Genomic DNA, 20,583 nt, shown 5'->3' on the forward strand with positions numbered 1-20,583 from the left:
GCCGCCCTGGCCACGCCAATCACACACCCGCCCTCCTATGCTGATCTCAATTAACCCCCACTATTGTGGGGAGGGGGGGACCTGCTATCTACTTCTGTGTAATGCAGGGGAGGATGGATGGAGGGAGTGATTCTGAGGTCAGAGGAAACTGCTCATCACCTTTTGAGCTATTTAAGAGTATCTCCCTCGCTGTTACGGACAGAGAGCTCTGTAGATGCGTTCCAGTGTCTTCAGACTGTTGGACTGGAATCCACCTCAGAAGTGGTTCAATCAGCCAATGCAAGCCGACTTGTTTCAAGCACTCTCTAGCATCAAAGCGTCATTTGTGGCTCGTCCTAAGCCCAGATCACTGCTCTTTCCCGGTTGTAATAACCCTGTTTAGACTCACTGGTGTGATCCAACATCAAAGAGAATCCTCAGACTGAGCTCACTCTCCGGCTGTGTGCGACCTCCAACAAGCTGCACCAGTGGAAATCTCAGCAAGCCTTTTCTGATGGAGCTTTCCATGGAGTTTGAATTGAGAGAACGATTCATTCATATGCAGATATCTGTTTATTGAAATTAATAAAAAGCTTAATCGCAGACAGATGATAGGCGATGGGTTCTGAGATTGCACTTCCCTCAATGCGTTCCGCCTCTTTTGTTCTCCACACGGACTGTTTTATTTGCAGCAACCACAGTAAACTCGAACATGATTGGTCAATACTACTCGCACTACTAACGGACGACAAATCAAAACCATTTCCAAAAACAAATTCTTGTCCCCTTTCCATCAGATATCTGCATTGATATGCAGATATCTGTTTATAGAAATTAGTGACCTTATTATAAGATTCATTTCATTTTTCTCTCTAAGATTTCAAATTTCTAACAATACAGCAGGTAATTGAAAAAAAGAAAGCTATTCTTACACAAATTTCAAATTTGGGTATTTTAGACCACCATAAATAGTCATAATAATCAATCCTGGTGGGACTGAGAAAGAAAAGGGAAATCTGCTGTGGGACAATGTTGAACTGGCAAAGTCCTTTCTATAAATTACAGCGTTACTTCTTTCCCACCAACATGGAACGGGTTCTGTTCCAGTTCGCACACCTATTGAACCATTCGGAGCATTCCGACCGACAATAAAACGGTTCGAAACCCGAATCAGCAGCTTTTCCTGGAACTGGTGTCAAATTCTACAACAGGTTCGAAAGGGAGGATGGAGAAGGAAACAATGGAGAAGTCAAGTGAGAAGGCGTTCAAACCTTCTTCCCTTTACAGTTTGAGTAGCTCACAGAACAGGACGACGGCACCAACGTGCTCTTAACCCAGTTTCAACTGGCAGCATGCCGCTGTGTGCGCTGAACCCATTGGCGAGCACGGAGCTAATCGCTTCCTGTGTGACAGGTGCTGTTCCAACCGCAGTCCTTGATGACGTTTCACTTTGACATTACTTATATTTTTACCAGGAACATGGGCTTCATCCACTTCAACTGCTTTAATCGTGACTTTATGTTTACAAGTGCAAACAGCTGCTAACGGCAAACTATTATATCAATAACAACATTCTCTTGAATTCAGCACTATGTGCGTGTGTGTGTTGAATACAAATGTACCACAACATTCTTGTCACATTATGTCACATTGTGAATTCAATAAACACAAAATAGTTGTCACGAACGCCGTAACACGACTGCTCAAAGGAACGGATGTCTCATTTGTTAAACGCCTTGACTCCTCTCCCCCTGGTGTCCCTTCCTGAGGAAAGGAATCAAGGATGTACAAACTGGGAGAGGAGAAAGGCCTTCAGTGTTGGTTTTGGGTTTTACACATGGCCGTCAGAAAAATATAGAATTCCACTTCATCCTCTTAATATTTCTTCAATGTCTAAGTTGACGCTAAATGACTTTATGTTTAAGGTGCACAGTGTGTTTCATGAGCTCTCTGATGAAGCCGAATGAAAAGATTTAATGTAAACATTTGCAGCCATTACTATGAACGAATGTGTCATTGTAATCAGTGTCATCTGCTGGATTCAAGTGGCTGATTGCTGTCGGAGTATTTACTCTTCAGCCTGCTGAATGTTTAAAGAAGTATCTCAGGTGAGCCGACGGAGCTTTTCTCCGTTTCTTATCGCTGTTTCACTTGATGGACAGGCGCTTTGTCTGAGGGGTGTGTTCAGACAGAGAGGCCTTGGAGATTGTGTGTGTGTGTGTGTGTGTGTGCGTGCGTGTGTTTCTCAGCAGTTGCACACAAAGAGAAAGAGAGGTCAAAGTACACTGCAGACCCGTCACCCCTCTCTCTATCTCTCCCCTCATCCTTTCATTCCCTCTGCAGTTTATTTCCTCAATGGCTCCACAAAAGCACAAACCTCTTCCTCTCTTTTATTTTTGTCCTTCATGTCCTTTTACTTCTCCTTCTCGCTGCTTTTCTTTTTTCCGTCTTTCATCCTTTCCCTTCACCTCCTTTCATTCCCCACTTCCACTTTGTGTCATTCATTTTGTCCTTAATGCTTCCTCTCTTTTTTACTTCCTCTCCATCCTATTTGTTTCCTCCTTTTGTCTCCTATCATCTCCTTCCTTTTCCTTCTCTTGTTTCCCCTCTGTTCTCCTCCTCACTTTCTTCTTTCTCTTGCTTTCTTTCCAATCCCCTTTCCTCTCATCTTTTTCCCCTTTTCTGTCTCCTTGCTCTCCACCTTCGCTGGCGCCCCTGTAGATGGAATTTGATTTTACACGTTCCAAGAAATAGGAAAGGGGGGGAAAAAAAATAGTGTCAGCAAAAGATTTATAAGACATAGAAAATCAAGAGCCGGCGATTCTCTCTGCTATGTTTGTGCTCCGGGGTCTTTTCAGTTCTCGCTATAGCACACTATTTCTATCATTGCCTGATACACACACACACACACACACACACACACACACACACACACACACACACACACACACACACACACACACACTCTCTCTCCTCCCTCCAGGAGCCTGTCAGATGATAAAGAGATGTTGTCAGGGACTGATTACCAGCCTCCCAACTAAAAGCAAGTAAAACATCAAACGCACAAAGACCACACAGGGACTTGGCCTTATTTTTTTTCCCAAATTTCTCCTCCATAAATCTCTCTCTCCCCTACTCTTCTAACTCTCTTCATTCTGATGCTTTGTCGGTGTCAGAAGTATAGCGAGTGGTTTTGTTGCCTGCTGGGGAGCTATTTGATTTGTTCTGCCGTTTTAGAGCTCATATTGTTTCTGGTGTATTGTTTTTATTATGACGGCTTTATTCATATCGGTGCCCGTGGCAGCCCGGGTCCCGGTCCTGAGTCACCGGGTAGAGGAAATAGGGATGGAGATAGAGCAATAAAGCAAGAAAGAGCCGCATTGGCTCAATACATGGCGGGCCGCATGTGTATGTGTGTTAGTCTATTTGAGTGGCTATGCTGACGTGGGTGGGAACGACAAAGTGCAAGACTCAAATTATGACAAAAAGCTTCACCCAATGTTCTTTGCGATCTCTCTGCCTGATCCCTGCACGCAAAAACACGCACGTCACACACTTGGCACTTGATGTTCATTAAACAGTGAGAGACAAGTGTGTCATTTGTCATTCGCTGTGAGGGGCGGCAGCAAGGGGGGAGGAGGATCCCTCCATCCATCACCATGATAAAGTTAGACTGATGCATCATATATCAGGGCCCCCTTCCCCCCTTCAGTCACTGTTAGGGTGACCCTTGGACAGGTAAATCGCAACCAGTGGGACAAATCATCATCCATCAAATAGTTACAAAATAATAATAAATAACAACAACAAGGTCCGACTGCAGCCGACTGGCATTTGTGTGAGGTGTTCACATCCAAGCAGCCACTTTGCTGCGCTCATACTCAGATCCTTTGTTTGGCCCGTTTGGCCCATCGTCTGATTTGACGAATTAAGGAGTTTGGAGTGTGGATGCAGCAATTTTTGCGTAGCTGCCAATGATAGCTAGTTAGCAGACTTTTGGTTGTTGGGTGTTCATTAATTTGACTGTGTTTCCGATAAAAAAGTGGATTGCTGGATTTTGGAGGAGCTATATATTTTTGTTCGTCTATACAGTGTATCCTTAACAATTTAACCAGCTAAGCTCTTTAGCATGCTAAAACCTTTGTTTGCACTTTGCCAACATAACACGTACCAACCTTTTTAGATTTCCTTATTGTCACATTTCAAGAAAGCCAAAAGGAAGAGTTTGGAGTATGTTTCTGCATCGCCAGCAATTTAATTATGTTGCAAGTAGTTGATACATTCATTTTCATTTTAACAGAGCCGCTCCGAAAAAATAAGCCGAGATCAAGTGATGAACAACATAGAAAGTTACCATAATGTTGCAAACAGAATGCAACATCGTAGTAGATGTGTTTGAGTGCTAAAATGCTAATATTTGTTTTGCAACACCCTTGCAGCCTAGCATGATATGCTTATTATTACGCCAATTTGTTAGCATTGTAAAGTATACTACGGTAATGTGATAAGTGCATTGTGTGCTATGGGGAATGGGATGAATAGGAAAGCGTTCAACGATGGTTAGCTCCTCTGCTAAAGGCACACCTGATGAATGGAAATGGAGCCTAGCTAGCTTGCTACTTTCATCATGGTACATTTGTAGCCTCTTGCTAACAAGTTAAACAGTAACTGTGCAAGCTAAGCAGTCGTTTCTACTCAGCTGCTTGCCGTTATTATCTGTACGATATGACGAGCCGATATATTTATTCTGCTCACACATCTTGCCTAATATTTGTGTGCTAACAACCCAGCAAGCCACTCTAATTAACAGGTTTTTTCTGGACCTTTGACAGGAAGAGCTACATCCTGCTCATTGGCTGATGGCAGCATGTGAACACCTAACACGACTATACCTTTTGTGCTCCCGGGATATTAATACACCACTGCAGCAGCTGCAGTAAGACCACGTTAAACAAAGTGCCATTTTCAAAGGAGGAAAAGAACGAAGCAAGGACAAAAGTGAGGAATCAAGAGGATGCTACTGACAAAATGTGAAGTCCATTTCTCCACTATGTTTCCGATAATTTTACAGCAATCAGTCCAGGATTGTTGGCAGGTCCATCATATGTGAGGGTGTGCGTGTATGTGTGTGTGTGTGTGTGTGTGTGTGTGTGTCTTCTCTGTATCTTGTTCTACCCCCAGCTGAGGGAGGCAGATAGAAGCAGAAGGAGCAGTAGGATGGCTTTAGGAGGGCCGGCGGTGAGGGATGCGCCCCCACCTGTCCCGGGGGAGTCCAGGTTGGAGACGGTGGCCCTCTCCGAGTACAGCGGGATGACATCAAACTGGCCACCTTCATCGATCACCTCTGTCTGTGTCTGTTCCTCCTCTTCCTCACTCTCCACCACCTAACAGCGAGTAGATGGAGACAGTAGAAATTGTTTCTCAATTAAGATGTTTTCACATTTCCCAATGCTTATTTAAAAAAAAGCAGCAGCTACATGCATCTGACGACTGAAGAAATGGTTCTCCTACACTCTCAAATGGTGAAGATGAAGTTTGAGCAAGGCACTTGGATATGATTTGGTGATTCATAATTCATATAACATCATTTGTCAAGTTTTTAATTTGAACTTGAATACGTATAAAAAAGAAGTACATTTGAAATTGGTAATTCCTAATTTGTATTTTATTATTTGAAATTGTGTTTTAAGACTGAAGTTGATCAAACGGAACTTGTAATACATCATTTCAATTTGGAATTGACTTTAATTTCCTTTAAGAATAGAAAGGAAAATATAGTATATAGTAAAATACAGTTGATGTCAGACATAAACCATCTTTCTGAGACACTGTATTGAACAAGAACAGAAAATTCATCCTACAAACTTAATACTAATACTAAAAAAGCGAGTGATGCATGATGTGAAGCCATTTTGAAGTACATTTTTTAATTTAAATTAAATAAATTATTGTGATGAAATAAGTGCAAGTCTTTACATATAAATCTTTTTTTATTTTTGCATGTCAAATGTCATTTGTAATAGTCACGTAAATTGTATTACAAAAGACAGCTTCAATAAAAAAAAGGACTGATATTTCTATACAGCCCAGCCCATAGACCTCGGCATTGTGTTCATATTGGAATAATGTTCATATTGGACGCTTCCACATGGTTTACATGTGAATGCAGGACGTTCAGTCATAGACACCGGCATCAAGAAATGTACCATTTATAGCAGATTTGGTGTAAAAGGCTGTGCTCCATGAGAGAGCTCCCCAAAGAGCCGAGAACTGGGAGCTATCCCCGTAAACAAACACATACATGAACAATCAAAATGTGCATGTGGACCTGTTGATGTGTATGATGTGATATTTACTGTATCGTTTGCAGAACTAAATTTGACTGACAGTGAACAGGCACATATTGTTTGTTGCTGCTTCACATGTGTAAAAATTCAAATAACTTTTTAATACAGATAATTACAAAATGATCAGCTTGATTTTGGATTTTTCGGGGATTCCCAGGTGTTCAAATTTGTGGGTCACCAAACTAAGATATTTCCCCCAAACCCAAACCAAACCAAGTTGATATTGCTAACCAAACCTTAACCATAGCGTTGCCACATCATTAAACAGATTCATTTTTAGCAATGATTTTGAAGACTCAGACAGACGACGTCATTCTGCTGATAGAAACGCTTCAAAGTATCTTTCTAAAGGACTGTTACAAACAGGTCATTTCATTTGGAGGATTTTGTTGTTTTGTTGTGCTGCCATGTGCAGATATTAGAAAGAACAAATTTACAAAATGCAGAATTTTATATTTTTGAACATTATTGAATTGATGTTTTCAATAGTTGCAACCCAAATGACATCGATAACATTAACATTCTTGTCAGACATTTGGCTCTCAGAAGCAAACAGACACACACAATACAGATTCTTGTTCAAAACCTGCTCGAACAAAGATCTGCCAATAAAGATCTGATGCCATGTTTCTTATATCGTGGTGTAAAAATCAAGGTTGACATTACTCTTAATGTTTTGTCATTACATCCATGTGTTTTTCGCTATCAAACACAACGTAGAATATATCATGCGTGTCCATGTGCGGGCACTTTGATCGAGACACGTCTTTATTTCTAACTTTGGAGCTGTTGATAAGTGTGATTCACTGCAGTGTTATGGGTGCTGACTGTTGAGGACGCCCAGCTGTTTGGCCTCAATGATATGCACTGACATCTGGAGGAGCCCCAGGCCCTGTGCTAAGTTATTGTGTGCAGGTTGTTTTTCCAACGATAATAATACAGCACTTCATCATTTCATTGAAATGCTGCATCTGATACCTGCTTGTTTTATTGCGACTCATTTTTAACTTTTCATCATCTGGTCTGACAGTCGCAGAAGTAAACAAGGCAGTTGTCTTGTTCCCCTCCGGGGCGCAGAAACAGATGATTGTTAGGTTTTTCTCACTTTTTTAAAGTGATGTGAAATTAATTTTGTTCATTACCAGTAAAATAAATACATATCTAATATGTATTGTGCATTTGACAACCATTTCAAATGAACGCTGGACCAGCAGTAAGAGCACCTTCTTTCTCTGCAACAAACTTTTCTCCAGCCTATTCTTAGTCTCCCTCTTGTACTTGAGAGTCTTCTGACCTTTTCTTTGATCTGCTGCTATTATAACACACTTGTGGGGGGACAGAAAAAAGCCTGAAGAACATTATTAATATGTCTTTGAAGATAATTGGAAACTAGAAGACAGGCTTGGGTACTTTTCAGGACCAGCACATGTCCAGGAAACATGTACACAGTATTTTTTAATGCTGTCTTTTCCTGTAATAAGAATATAGCTGTTACTGTATTTTGTAGTAGACTCCATTGGAACCTGGTATTGGTAAATGATAAATGGACTTGTATTTGTATTGTGCCTTTTTAGTATTCCGACCACCCAAGAGGTTTATACAACATCTCATCATTCACCCATTCACACACTGATGGCAGGGGCATCAGGACTATCGCATTCACACACATTCATCCAAATGGCACATCTTTTGGGAGCAACTTGGGGTTAAGTGTCTCGCCCAAGGACACATGGACATTGGACTAGGATCGAACCACCGATCTGCCGATTGGAGGACAACTCGCTCTACTATCCCATAGCTTCCCTCAACCGATATTTGGATATCTAACCCGTTCTCTACTCGTCACATGTGGACTCTTGGTCAGAACCTCTTGATGCCACTTAAAGGTTTAGGCAATTCCTTGATTAGGTTTAGTAAAAGATTTTGGTTTGGGTTAAAGTGAGTACATTTGTAAAGTACTTTCTTCACGTGCTCACATAACTTTAAATAAGTCAACCTTGACTTTAAGTCTCTTGAAGAAGAGTCCTGCTGAATGTCCTGCTGCTCGTTTCCCGTGGAAAACTAAAATACTGCACCTTGATCTTTTTGTCATGTCAGTTGTTTAGTCACCTGACTCACGTGTGGTAGTCACGTACAAAGTGAAATTATCACTAACCACACTCTTTTCCGAAACATTACAAAGTTGTTGTGTTGCCTTATTAACCTCCTTCAAAGACAGAAGTATATTTTGAAAGGACGCTGTGAACATAGCGGGCGTATTTTGACACAATGTCACTGAGGCAACGCTGGAGTGGTAGGTATGGAATCATAGAGGCTTAATGCCACTGAACAAGCTGCGTTATTTGACGCATTGCTGTGAGAATGTGTTGCTACAAAGGAACAACAACAACAACACCTGTCACTTTCTACCCCATCCATTCGTCCTGCCCAATTGGTACTGCACACGTGCAACTCTCAACAGAGAAGGCAGAACTCGTTAGCTCCTCCCATCATCAGCTCCAGAGAAAAACTGTGTCGCTGTGTCCGAAATCCATGATCTAAGTAAACTAAGGAGTGAGCCATCTCGCTTCTTTCTCATCTCTGTTGAGAGACATGCGCATTACCAATTAGCAGGTGCTAGCTGAGAGTATAACATTAGCAAAATATAAGCAATTTGGCAATATTTTACACTGAAAAATGTGATAAAAGAAAGTTCTATGGCATTCATGCTCTTTATCAATGTGTTCATGTGTAACAATGGGTTTAACTGAGCCTGGCCATAAACAATGATGAGGATTCGTAATATATAACTGTAAAAAAATAATCTATACTGTATATCTTTTTTTTTTCGGACAGACCAGATCTTCATCGGTCTGTCTTGAACTGGGATTAGATCTCAAATAATGTAACATAAACAGAAAAAGGCTATTACTTTTTAAAACTCAAAATAACGTCATTTTCATATGTTCTCTTATTGGCTGGATAGCCCACTGTCAGCAAAATGAATATCTCTACAAATAGGAAAATGAACGGGCTGCTGGCATTCAGAATCCCATTAGAATCCCACCTCACTACACATCTGATTGCCTTCCTTGTGGAAATGGAAACATGTAAAACTAAGAGCAGTCATCTGTGTGTCCAAATATGACTTGTTTTTTTTTTCTTCGCTGCCTGAGCGGATACTCTGCTTTTTGAAGTGAAACCTTTCAAATTCTGGAAAGAATCACTCCAGAGAAACAAGCCAAAGCTCCTCGGAGAGACGAGCCGAGCCACTGAGTGATGGACGGCTGAGGAGATGTGCAGCAGGTATAGATGGGGGGGATCAGACAGAAAATAATAAATGAGGAGAAGAGAAGGTAGGATTGGAGGAACTATGGAGTGAAGAGAAAAAGGGAAGTGGGGGATTTGAAGAGAAAAATGGGGGATACATATGGGCATGAATAAATTCATACTAATGAAGCCTGACTGATGCACTGCTTCCAACCAGCTTCTAATCCGCTCACTGGGAGAGAGACACAGATGGACACAGAGAGGGAGAGAGAGAGAACGGAGGAGGGCAACTGAGGAAGAGAGAGAGAGTTGGAATCCCCTCTTGTCTGGCGGCCCAGATTATCTCTGGCAGCGAGGCATGCTGGGAGCCGGGGAGCCACAGCAGATTGTGGTCCAGCCAAGGTTACAGTAGCCAGTGCCCACGATTGGATTGGGCCGCGTTTAACGGTCAGCGTTAGGACGAGGGCAGCCAGGAGCTGCCGCGGAAGCTCTCAAACACATATGTGTTTGCAGCATATTTCAGCCTGTCTGCACATTACTGAGCTGGCAGACTCAGACCCGATCCAACGGGACCGGAATCAAAACACGTCTGGGCCAAGACTCGTCCGCGTGCCACAGACTGTCTGGAGAGGATGCTGTCGGGATGGCTTGAACATTTGCTTGGTTGTGGTTGAGGTGTGACCCTGAACCCACCCTCACCCCCCACACTGCTCAGCACCAAACAGGAGAACATGTATATGAACTGAAGGATCACTTTCAGATTGAAACATTTTCACACTTAAACTGGTTCAATCTGAAAAATGCTATTCCATCCAACATTATCTTTCACCGCTTATCCTGTTCAGGGTACATCCTGGACAGGTCGCCAGACTATCGCAGGGCCGATAAAATAAAAATAAAATTATAATAAAAATGCTATTAATGTGTAAAACAACAACAACAACAACCTGCAGAGGTTTTCAGGCTGCCAGGCGTGTTAATTTATCCCCCCTCCTCCCCCCTTCACTCCTTCAGTCTGAGTTCCCTCCGCTGTAAAGCCCATTCCATGATCTTACTTCTGAGGAGGCTTTTGTCACTGAAGGCTACTTTGACCAGTTCTTAAAAAGTTTACGTCCTACTGAAAATCCGAGAAATCGTCAAAAGGAACACACTTTTTCAACGGTCCCATCTTTTGAACTACTCAATACATTTATTAGGGCCCGAGCCGCCGACAACGTCGGGCCGGCGAAGGCCCTATTGAAATTGTAGGGGTTCTTATTATTCCTATTCTGATTTTTATTTGTCGTCAATGAGCGCATATTTGGAGTATTGCCCATACCCAAAAACTCACCAAATTTTGCAGACTTGTCAGGTCTGGTGAAAATTTTCATATTATATAGGTTGCAAATATGCATTTAAAAAAATGGCTCTCTAGCGCCCCCTACAAGTCGCGCCGGCGACGCCCCTCGGCCAGTTTGTCCGATTGACTTGAAATTCAACACACATGTCCGAAACCACTAGATCTAAAAAAAAGCCTCTCAGACCCCTAAGCTCCGCCTACTTAGATTTTCCGCCATCTTGAATTTAGTGTAAAACACATCTTTGCAAACTCCTCCTACACGCTGGCTCCTATTGCTACCAAAATTGCTGTGGATCATTAGTGGATGTAGATCACTCAGATTTATCAAAAGCTTTTTGATATCTCTTTGCGTTGAAAAGATATGGACCAATGAACTTCTTAGGGGCGTGGCTTAATATCAATACACATAACTTCTCAACCCAGTGTCGAAAATTCACGAAACTTTCAGCATATGTGCACATCGCATACCGTTACATACCCTGTGATTTGTGTTGCATTCAACCAATAGGGGGCGCTACAGTAAACCCGCAAAGTTGTGTTTTTTGGCACTTTTCGCATTTTGCAGCCTTCGTATTTTAACGAACTCCTCCTAGAGCATTTATGCGATCGACTTCATATTTGTTCAGGGTGCTCTTAAGACCTTTGTGATTAAAAATTATTAAAAGCTAGCGCTTTCGTCGAAGAACCTTGACGTGGCGTGGCGGCCATTTTGCATCATTTTTCTGAAAAATCAAGTTGTTATAACTCCAAGGTACATAATCCAATCCACACAAAACTTCTTGTGCATGAGGCCACTTCAAGCCTGAACATACTTAAATTGAAAAAAATGAAATAACTCATAGCGCCACCTACTGGCTGAAGGAAATGTCATATTTTATACTTTTCTTTATTCCTCCTAGCCAGGTGACCCGATTAGTCTCAAAATCAGTAAGGATAGTCTTAGGACATTGATGAAGAGCCATCATAAGTATTGTGTGTTTTCGTTGAACGCTGTTGCCGTGGCGACGCATCGTTCGCCGTGCAAAATTGAAGTGGTTATAACTCCAAGGTACATTATCCAATTTGCACAAAACTTCTTGTGCATGATGCCACTTCAAGCCTGAACATACCTGATTTGAAAAAATTCAAAAAACTCATAGCGCCACCTACTGGCTGAAGGAAATATGGTTCAGTAGGTTAGGATGCTCAGAAATTCATGGAACTTTGCACATGTGTCAAAGGCATCGGAAGAAGTATGTGGTATGAGTTTTGGCCTTGTCCGTTTTAAATTGCCTCTGTAGCGCCCCCTACAATATTTCAAAAGACCAGCCCCGGCGCTACGTTTGAGCTACACGTACGAAACTCGGTAGGCGCGCGTATCCTGTGGAGACTTAAAAATAAGTCTCTTGGCACCATGCTCTAAAACCTACCAAAGTCGGCCATTTTGATTTTGGTGTCATTTTTCTATAGCATAGTAGGTTAGGATGCTCAAAAATTCATGGCACTTTGCACATGTGTCAAAGGCATTGGAAGAAATATGTGATATAATTTTTAGGCTTGTTCGTTTTAAATTGCCTCTGTAGCGCCCCCTACAATATTTCAAAAGAGCAGCCCCGGCGCTACGTTTGAGCTACACGTACGAAACTGGGTAGGCGCACGTATCCTGCGGAGACTTAAAAATAAGTCTCTTGGCACCGTGCTCTAAAACCTACCAGAAGTCGGCCATTTTGATTTCGGTGTCATTTTTCCTCAGCATAGTACTATTTGCAAAGCATCGTTTCCAGCATCGGGCGGTCCCACGCGGGATCGACGACGTCTCGCTCGCGGACGCGCCGTCCCGCGGTCGCGGACGTTCTCCGACGCACAGGCCGGAGTCCGCCGCCGGCCCCGACGCGCAAGGGAGGCGAGGGCCCGTTCATCACTGCTCGCAGTTTTAATTTTTGTAGGGAATGAGCTAGTTGGGGAACTTGCCATGCATGAAAACTCACCAAATTTGGACACCTCTCAGGTGTGGTGGAGAAACTCTGCTGCGCAAGGTTGCATACTTGCGTGTAAAAAAATGGCTCTCTAGCGCCCCCTACAAGGCGGGCCGGCCACGCCCCTCGGCCAGTTTGTCCGATTGACTTGAAATTCGACACACATGTCCGAATCCGCTAGATCTAAAAAAAAGCCTCTCAGACCCCGAAACTGCGCCTGGATAAATTTTCCGCCATCTTGAATTTAGTGTAAAACACATCTTTGCAAACTCCTCCCACACGCTGGCTCCGATTGCTACCAAATTTTCTGTGGATCATTATTGGATGTAGATCACTGAGATTTATCAAAAGCTTTTTGATATCTATTTGCATTGAAAAGATATGGACCAATGAACTTCTTAGGGTTGTGGCTTAATATCAATTCACATAACTTCTCAACCCATTGTCGAAAATTCACGACATTTTCAGCATATGTGTACATCGCATACCGTAACATACCCTGAGATTTTTGTTGCATTCAACCAATAGGGGGTGCTACAGTAAACCCGCAAAGTTGTGTTTTTTGGCACTTTTCGCATTTTGCAGCCTTCGTACTTCAACGAACTCCTCCTAGAGCATTTATGCGATCGACTTCATATTTGTTCAGGGTGCTCTTAAGACCTTTGTGATTAAAAATTATTAAAAGCTAGCGCTTTCGTCGAAGAACCTTGACGTGGCGTGGCGGCCATTTTGCATCATTTTTATGAAAAATCAAGTTGTTATAACTCTAAGGTACATTAACCAATACACACAAAACTTCTTGTGCATGAAGCCTCTTCAAGCATGAACACACACAAATTAAAAAAATTTCAATAACTCATAGCGCCACCTACTGGCTGAAGGCAATGTTTTTTTTTACACTTTCATTTATTCCTCCTAGCCACGTGACCCGATTAGTCTCAAATTGTGCTAGGATGGCTTTAAGACATTGATGAAGAATCGCCATAAGTATTGTGCGTTTTCGTTGAACGCTGTTGCCGTGGCGACGCATCGTTCGCCATGCAAAATTGAAGTTGTTATAACTCCAAGGTACATTATCCAATTTGCACAAAACTTCTTGTGCATGATGCCACTTCAAGCCTGAACATACCTGATTTGAAAAAATTCAAAAAACTCATAGCGCCACCTACTGGCTGAAGGAAATATGGTTCAGTAGGTTAGAATGCTCAAAAATTCATGGAACTTTGCACATGTGTCAAAGGCATTGGAAGAAGTATGTGGTATGATTTTTGGCCTTGTCCGTTTTAAATTGCCTCTGTAGCGCCCCCTACAATATTTCAAAAGAGCAGCCCCGGCGCTACGTTTGAGCTACATGTACGAAACTTGGTGGGCACATGTATCCTGTGGAGACTTAAAAATAAGTCTCTTGGCACCATGCTCTAAAACCTACTGAAGTCGGCCATTTTGATTTTGGTGTCATTTTTCCATAGCATAGTAGGTTAGGATGCTCAAAAATTCATGGCACTTTGCACATGTGTCAAAGGCATCGGAAGAAGTATGTGGTATGATTTTTGGCCTTGTCCGTTTTAAATTGCCTCTGTAGCGCCCCCTACAATATTTCAAAAGAGCAGCCCCGGCGCTACGTTTGAGCTACACGTACGAAACTCGGTAGGCGCACGTATCCTGCAGAGACTTAAAAATAAGTCTCTTGGCACCGTGCTCTAAAACCTACCAGAAGTCGGCCATTTTGATTTCGGTGTCATTTCTTCCATAGCATAGTACTATTTGCAAAGCATCGTTTCCGGCATCGGGCGGACCCACGCGGGATCGACGACGTCTCGCTCGCGGACGCGCAGTCCAGCGGTCGCGGACGTTCTCCGACGCGCAGGCCGGAGTCCGCCGCGAGCCCCGACGCGCAAGGGAGGCGAGGGCCCGTTCATCACTGCTCGCAGTTTTAATTAGGGCCCGAGCCACCGACAACGTCGGGCCAGCGAAGGCCCTATTGAGTTTCTAAGGGGTATTATTAGGGCCCGAGCCACCGACAACGTCGGGCCAGCGAAGGCCCTATTGAAATTGTAAGAATTATTAGGGCCCGAGCCACCGACAACGTCGGGCCAGCGAAGGCCCTATTGAGTTTCTAAGGGGTATTATTAGGGCCCGAGCCACCGACAACGTCGGGCCAGCGAAGGCCCTATTGAAATTGTAGGGGTTCTCGGTCGTTTTTATTCTGATTTTTATTTTTGTACTTTGGCTGCATATTTGGAGTATTTGCCATGCATGAAAACTCACCAAATTTTGCATACTTGCCAGGTCTGGCGAAACTTGGGGTTTGATATAGGTGCCATAAATGTGTGTAAAAAAATGGCTCTCTAGCGCCCCCCACAAAGCGGACGGGCGACGCCCCTCGGCCAGTTTGTCCGATTGACTTGAAAATCAACACACATGTCCTAATCCGCTAGATCTAAAAAAAAGCCTCTCAGACCTCTAAGCTCCGCCTACTTAGATTTTCCGCCATCTTGAATTTAGTGTAAAACACATCTTTGCGAACTCCTCCCACACGCTGGCTCCTATTGCTACCAAAATTGCTGTGGATCATTACTGGATGTAGATCACTCAGATTTATCAAAAACTTTTTGATATCTATTTGCGTTGAAAAGATATGGACCAATGAACTTCTTAGGGGCGTGGCTTAATATCAATTCACATAACTTCCCAACCATTGGTCGAAAATTCACGAAACTTTCAGCATATGTGCACATCGCATACCGTAACATACCCTGAGACTTTTGTTGCATTCAACCAATAGGGGGCGCTACAGTAAACCCGCAAAGTTGTGATTTTGGGACTTTTTGCATTTTTCTGCCTTCGCACTTTAACGAACTCCTCCTAGAGCATTTATGCGATCGACTTCATATTTGTTCAGGGTGCTCTTAAGACCTTTGTGATTAAAAATTATTAAAAGCTAGAGTTTTCGTCGAAGAACCTTGACGTGGCGTGGCGGCCATTTTGCATCATTTTTATGAAAAATCAAGTTGTTATAACTCTAAGGTACATTAACCAATACACACAAAACTTCTTGTGCATGAAGCCTCTTCAAGCATGAACACACACAAATTAAAAAAATTTCGATAACTCATAGCGCCACCTACTGGCTGAAGGCAATGTTTTTTTTTAGACTTTCATTTATTCCTCCTAGCCACGTGACCCGATTAGTCTCAAATTGTGCTAGGATGGCCTTAAGACATTGATGAAGATTTGCCATAAGTATTGTGAGTTTTCGTTGAACGCTGTTGCCGTGGCGACGCATCGTTCGCCATGCAAAATTGAAGTTGTTATAACTCCAAGGTACATTATCCAATTTGCACAAAACTTCTTGTGCATGATGCCACTTGAAGCCTGAACATACCTGATTTGAAAAAATTAAAAAAACTCATAGCGCCACCTACTGGCTGAAGGAAATATGGTTCAGTAGGTTAGGATGCTCAAAAATTCATGGCACTTTGCACATGTGTCAAAGGCATCGGAAGAAATATGTGATATAATTTTTAGGCTTGTTCGTTTTAAATTGCCTCTGTAGCGCCCCCTACAATATTTCAAAAGAGCAGCCCCGGCGCTACGTTTGAGCTACACGTACGAAACTGGGTAGGCGCACGTATCCTGCGGAGACTTAAAAATAAGTCTCTTGGCACCGTGCTCTAAAACCTACCAGAAGTCGGCCATTTTGATTTCGGTGTCATTTTTCCTCAGCATAGTACTATTTGCAAAGCATCGTTTCCGGCATCGGGCGGTCCCACGCGGGATCGACGACGTCTCGCTCGCGGACGCGCCGTCCCGCGGTCGCGGACGTTCTCCGACGCGCAGGCCGGAGTCCGCCGCCGGCCCCGACGCGCAAGGGAGGCGAGGGCCCGTTCATCACTGCTCGCAGTTTTAATTATTATTATTCCGATCCTTATTTTTCCACTTTGGCTGCATATTTGGAATATTTGCCATGCATGAAAACTCACCAAATTTTGCATACTTGCCAGGTCTGGCGAAACTTGGGTTTTGATATAGGAGCCATTTTTGCGTGAAAAAAAATGGCTCTCTAGCGCCCCCTACAAGTCGCGCCGGCGACGCCCCTCGGCCAGTTTGTCCGATTGACTTGAAATTCAACACACATGTCCGAAACCACTAGATCTAAAAAAAAGCCTCTCAGACCCCTAAGCTCCGCCTACTTAGATTTTCCGCCATCTTGAATTTAGTGTAAAACACATCTTTGCAAACTCCTCCTACACGCTGGCTCCTATTGCTACCAAAATTGCTGTGGATCATTAGTGGATGTAGATCACTCAGATTTATCAAAAGCTTTTTGATATCTCTTTGCGTTGAAAAGATATGGACCAATGAACTTCTTAGGGGCGTGGCTTAATATCAATACACATAACTTCTCAACCCAGTGTCGAAAATTCACGAAACTTTCAGCATATGTGCACATCGCATACCGTTACATACCCTGTGATTTGTGTTGCATTCAACCAATAGGGGGCGCTACAGTAAACCCGCAAAGTTGTGTTTTTTGGCACTTTTCGCATTTTGCAGCCTTCGTATTTTAACGAACTCCTCCTAGAGCATTTATGCGATCGACTTCATATTTGTTCAGGGTGCTCTTAAGACCTTTGTGATTAAAAATTATTAAAAGCTAGCGCTTTCGTCGAAGAACCTTGACGTGGCGTGGCGGCCATTTTGCATCATTTTTCTGAAAAATCAAGTTGTTATAACTCCAAGGTACATAATCCAATCCACACAAAACTTCTTGTGCATGAGGCCACTTCAAGCCTGAACATACTTAAATTGAAAAAAATGAAATAACTCATAGCGCCACCTACTGGCTGAAGGAAATGTCATATTTTATACTTTTCTTTATTCCTCCTAGCCAGGTGACCCGATTAGTCTCAAAATCAGTAAGGATAGTCTTAGGACATTGATGAAGAGCCATCATAAGTATTGTGTGTTTTCGTTGAACGCTGTTGCCGTGGCGACGCATCGTTCGCCGTGCAAAATTGAAGTGGTTATAACTCCAAGGTACATTATCCAATTTGCACAAAACTTCTTGTGCATGATGCCACTTCAAGCCTGAACATACCTGATTTGAAAAAATTCAAAAAACTCATAGCGCCACCTACTGGCTGAAGGAAATATGGTTCAGTAGGTTAGGATGCTCAGAAATTCATGGAACTTTGCACATGTGTCAAAGGCATCGGAAGAAGTATGTGGTATGAGTTTTGGCCTTGTCCGTTTTAAATTGCCTCTGTAGCGCCCCCTACAATATTTCAAAAGACCAGCCCCGGCGCTACGTTTGAGCTACACGTACGAAACTCGGTAGGCGCGCGTATCCTGTGGAGACTTAAAAATAAGTCTCTTGGCACCATGCTCTAAAACCTACCAAAGTCGGCCATTTTGATTTTGGTGTCATTTTTCTATAGCATAGTAGGTTAGGATGCTCAAAAATTCATGGCACTTTGCACATGTGTCAAAGGCATTGGAAGAAATATGTGATATAATTTTTAGGCTTGTTCGTTTTAAATTGCCTCTGTAGCGCCCCCTACAATATTTCAAAAGAGCAGCCCCGGCGCTACGTTTGAGCTACACGTACGAAACTGGGTAGGCGCACGTATCCTGCGGAGACTTAAAAATAAGTCTCTTGGCACCGTGCTCTAAAACCTACCAGAAGTCGGCCATTTTGATTTCGGTGTCATTTTTCCTCAGCATAGTACTATTTGCAAAGCATCGTTTCCAGCATCGGGCGGTCCCACGCGGGATCGACGACGTCTCGCTCGCGGACGCGCCGTCCCGCGGTCGCGGACGTTCTCCGACGCACAGGCCGGAGTCCGCCGCCGGCCCCGACGCGCAAGGGAGGCGAGGGCCCGTTCATCACTGCTCGCAGTTTTAATTTTTGTAGGGAATGAGCTAGTTGGGGAACTTGCCATGCATGAAAACTCACCAAATTTGGACACCTCTCAGGTGTGGTGGAGAAACTCTGCTGCGCAAGGTTGCATACTTGCGTGTAAAAAAATGGCTCTCTAGCGCCCCCTACAAGGCGGGCCGGCCACGCCCCTCGGCCAGTTTGTCCGATTGACTTGAAATTCGACACACATGTCCGAATCCGCTAGATCTAAAAAAAAGCCTCTCAGACCCCGAAACTGCGCCTGGATAAATTTTCCGCCATCTTGAATTTAGTGTAAAACACATCTTTGCAAACTCCTCCCACACGCTGGCTCCGATTGCTACCAAATTTTCTGTGGATCATTATTGGATGTAGATCACTGAGATTTATCAAAAGCTTTTTGATATCTATTTGCATTGAAAAGATATGGACCAATGAACTTCTTAGGGTTGTGGCTTAATATCAATTCACATAACTTCTCAACCCATTGTCGAAAATTCACGACATTTTCAGCATATGTGTACATCGCATACCGTAACATACCCTGAGATTTTTGTTGCATTCAACCAATAGGGGGTGCTACAGTAAACCCGCAAAGTTGTGTTTTTTGGCACTTTTCGCATTTTGCAGCCTTCGTACTTCAACGAACTCCTCCTAGAGCATTTATGCGATCGACTTCATATTTGTTCAGGGTGCTCTTAAGACCTTTGTGATTAAAAATTATTAAAAGCTAGCGCTTTCGTCGAAGAACCTTGACGTGGCGTGGCGGCCATTTTGCATCATTTTTATGAAAAATCAAGTTGTTATAACTCTAAGGTACATTAACCAATACACACAAAACTTCTTGTGCATGAAGCCTCTTCAAGCATGAACACACACAAATTAAAAAAATTTCAATAACTCATAGCGCCACCTACTGGCTGAAGGCAATGTTTTTTTTTACACTTTCATTTATTCCTCCTAGCCACGTGACCCGATTAGTCTCAAATTGTGCTAGGATGGCTTTAAGACATTGATGAAGAATCGCCATAAGTATTGTGCGTTTTCGTTGAACGCTGTTGCCGTGGCGACGCATCGTTCGCCATGCAAAATTGAAGTTGTTATAACTCCAAGGTACATTATCCAATTTGCACAAAACTTCTTGTGCATGATGCCACTTCAAGCCTGAACATACCTGATTTGAAAAAATTCAAAAAACTCATAGCGCCACCTACTGGCTGAAGGAAATATGGTTCAGTAGGTTAGAATGCTCAAAAATTCATGGAACTTTGCACATGTGTCAAAGGCATTGGAAGAAGTATGTGGTATGATTTTTGGCCTTGTCCGTTTTAAATTGCCTCTGTAGCGCCCCCTACAATATTTCAAAAGAGCAGCCCCGGCGCTACGTTTGAGCTACATGTACGAAACTTGGTGGGCACATGTATCCTGTGGAGACTTAAAAATAAGTCTCTTGGCACCATGCTCTAAAACCTACTGAAGTCGGCCATTTTGATTTTGGTGTCATTTTTCCATAGCATAGTAGGTTAGGATGCTCAAAAATTCATGGCACTTTGCACATGTGTCAAAGGCATCGGAAGAAGTATGTGGTATGATTTTTGGCCTTGTCCGTTTTAAATTGCCTCTGTAGCGCCCCCTACAATATTTCAAAAGAGCAGCCCCGGCGCTACGTTTGAGCTACACGTACGAAACTCGGTAGGCGCACGTATCCTGCAGAGACTTAAAAATAAGTCTCTTGGCACCGTGCTCTAAAACCTACCAGAAGTCGGCCATTTTGATTTCGGTGTCATTTCTTCCATAGCATAGTACTATTTG

At 43.1% G+C, this 20,583-nt stretch overlaps 1 protein-coding gene across 1 annotated transcript in view; it reads right to left on the bottom strand.

Moving 5' to 3' along the window:
• Positions 1–533: 533 nt before the first annotated feature.
• The window catches only part of LOC306702111 (GDNF family receptor alpha-4-like), a 69,198-nt gene continuing 49,148 nt past the window's right edge, over positions 534–20,583 (bottom strand). The window contains exon 8 of the mRNA XM_079167623.1: positions 534–5,363. Coding sequence (XP_079023749.1) covers positions 5,151–5,363 — 213 coding nt within the window. The 3' untranslated portion in view covers positions 534–5,150. The remainder of the gene's footprint in view (positions 5,364–20,583) is intronic.

This window comes from Pholis gunnellus, assembly GCF_910591455.1.
Source record: "Pholis gunnellus genome assembly, chromosome: 10".
Lineage (NCBI taxonomy): Eukaryota > Metazoa > Chordata > Actinopteri > Perciformes > Pholidae > Pholis > Pholis gunnellus.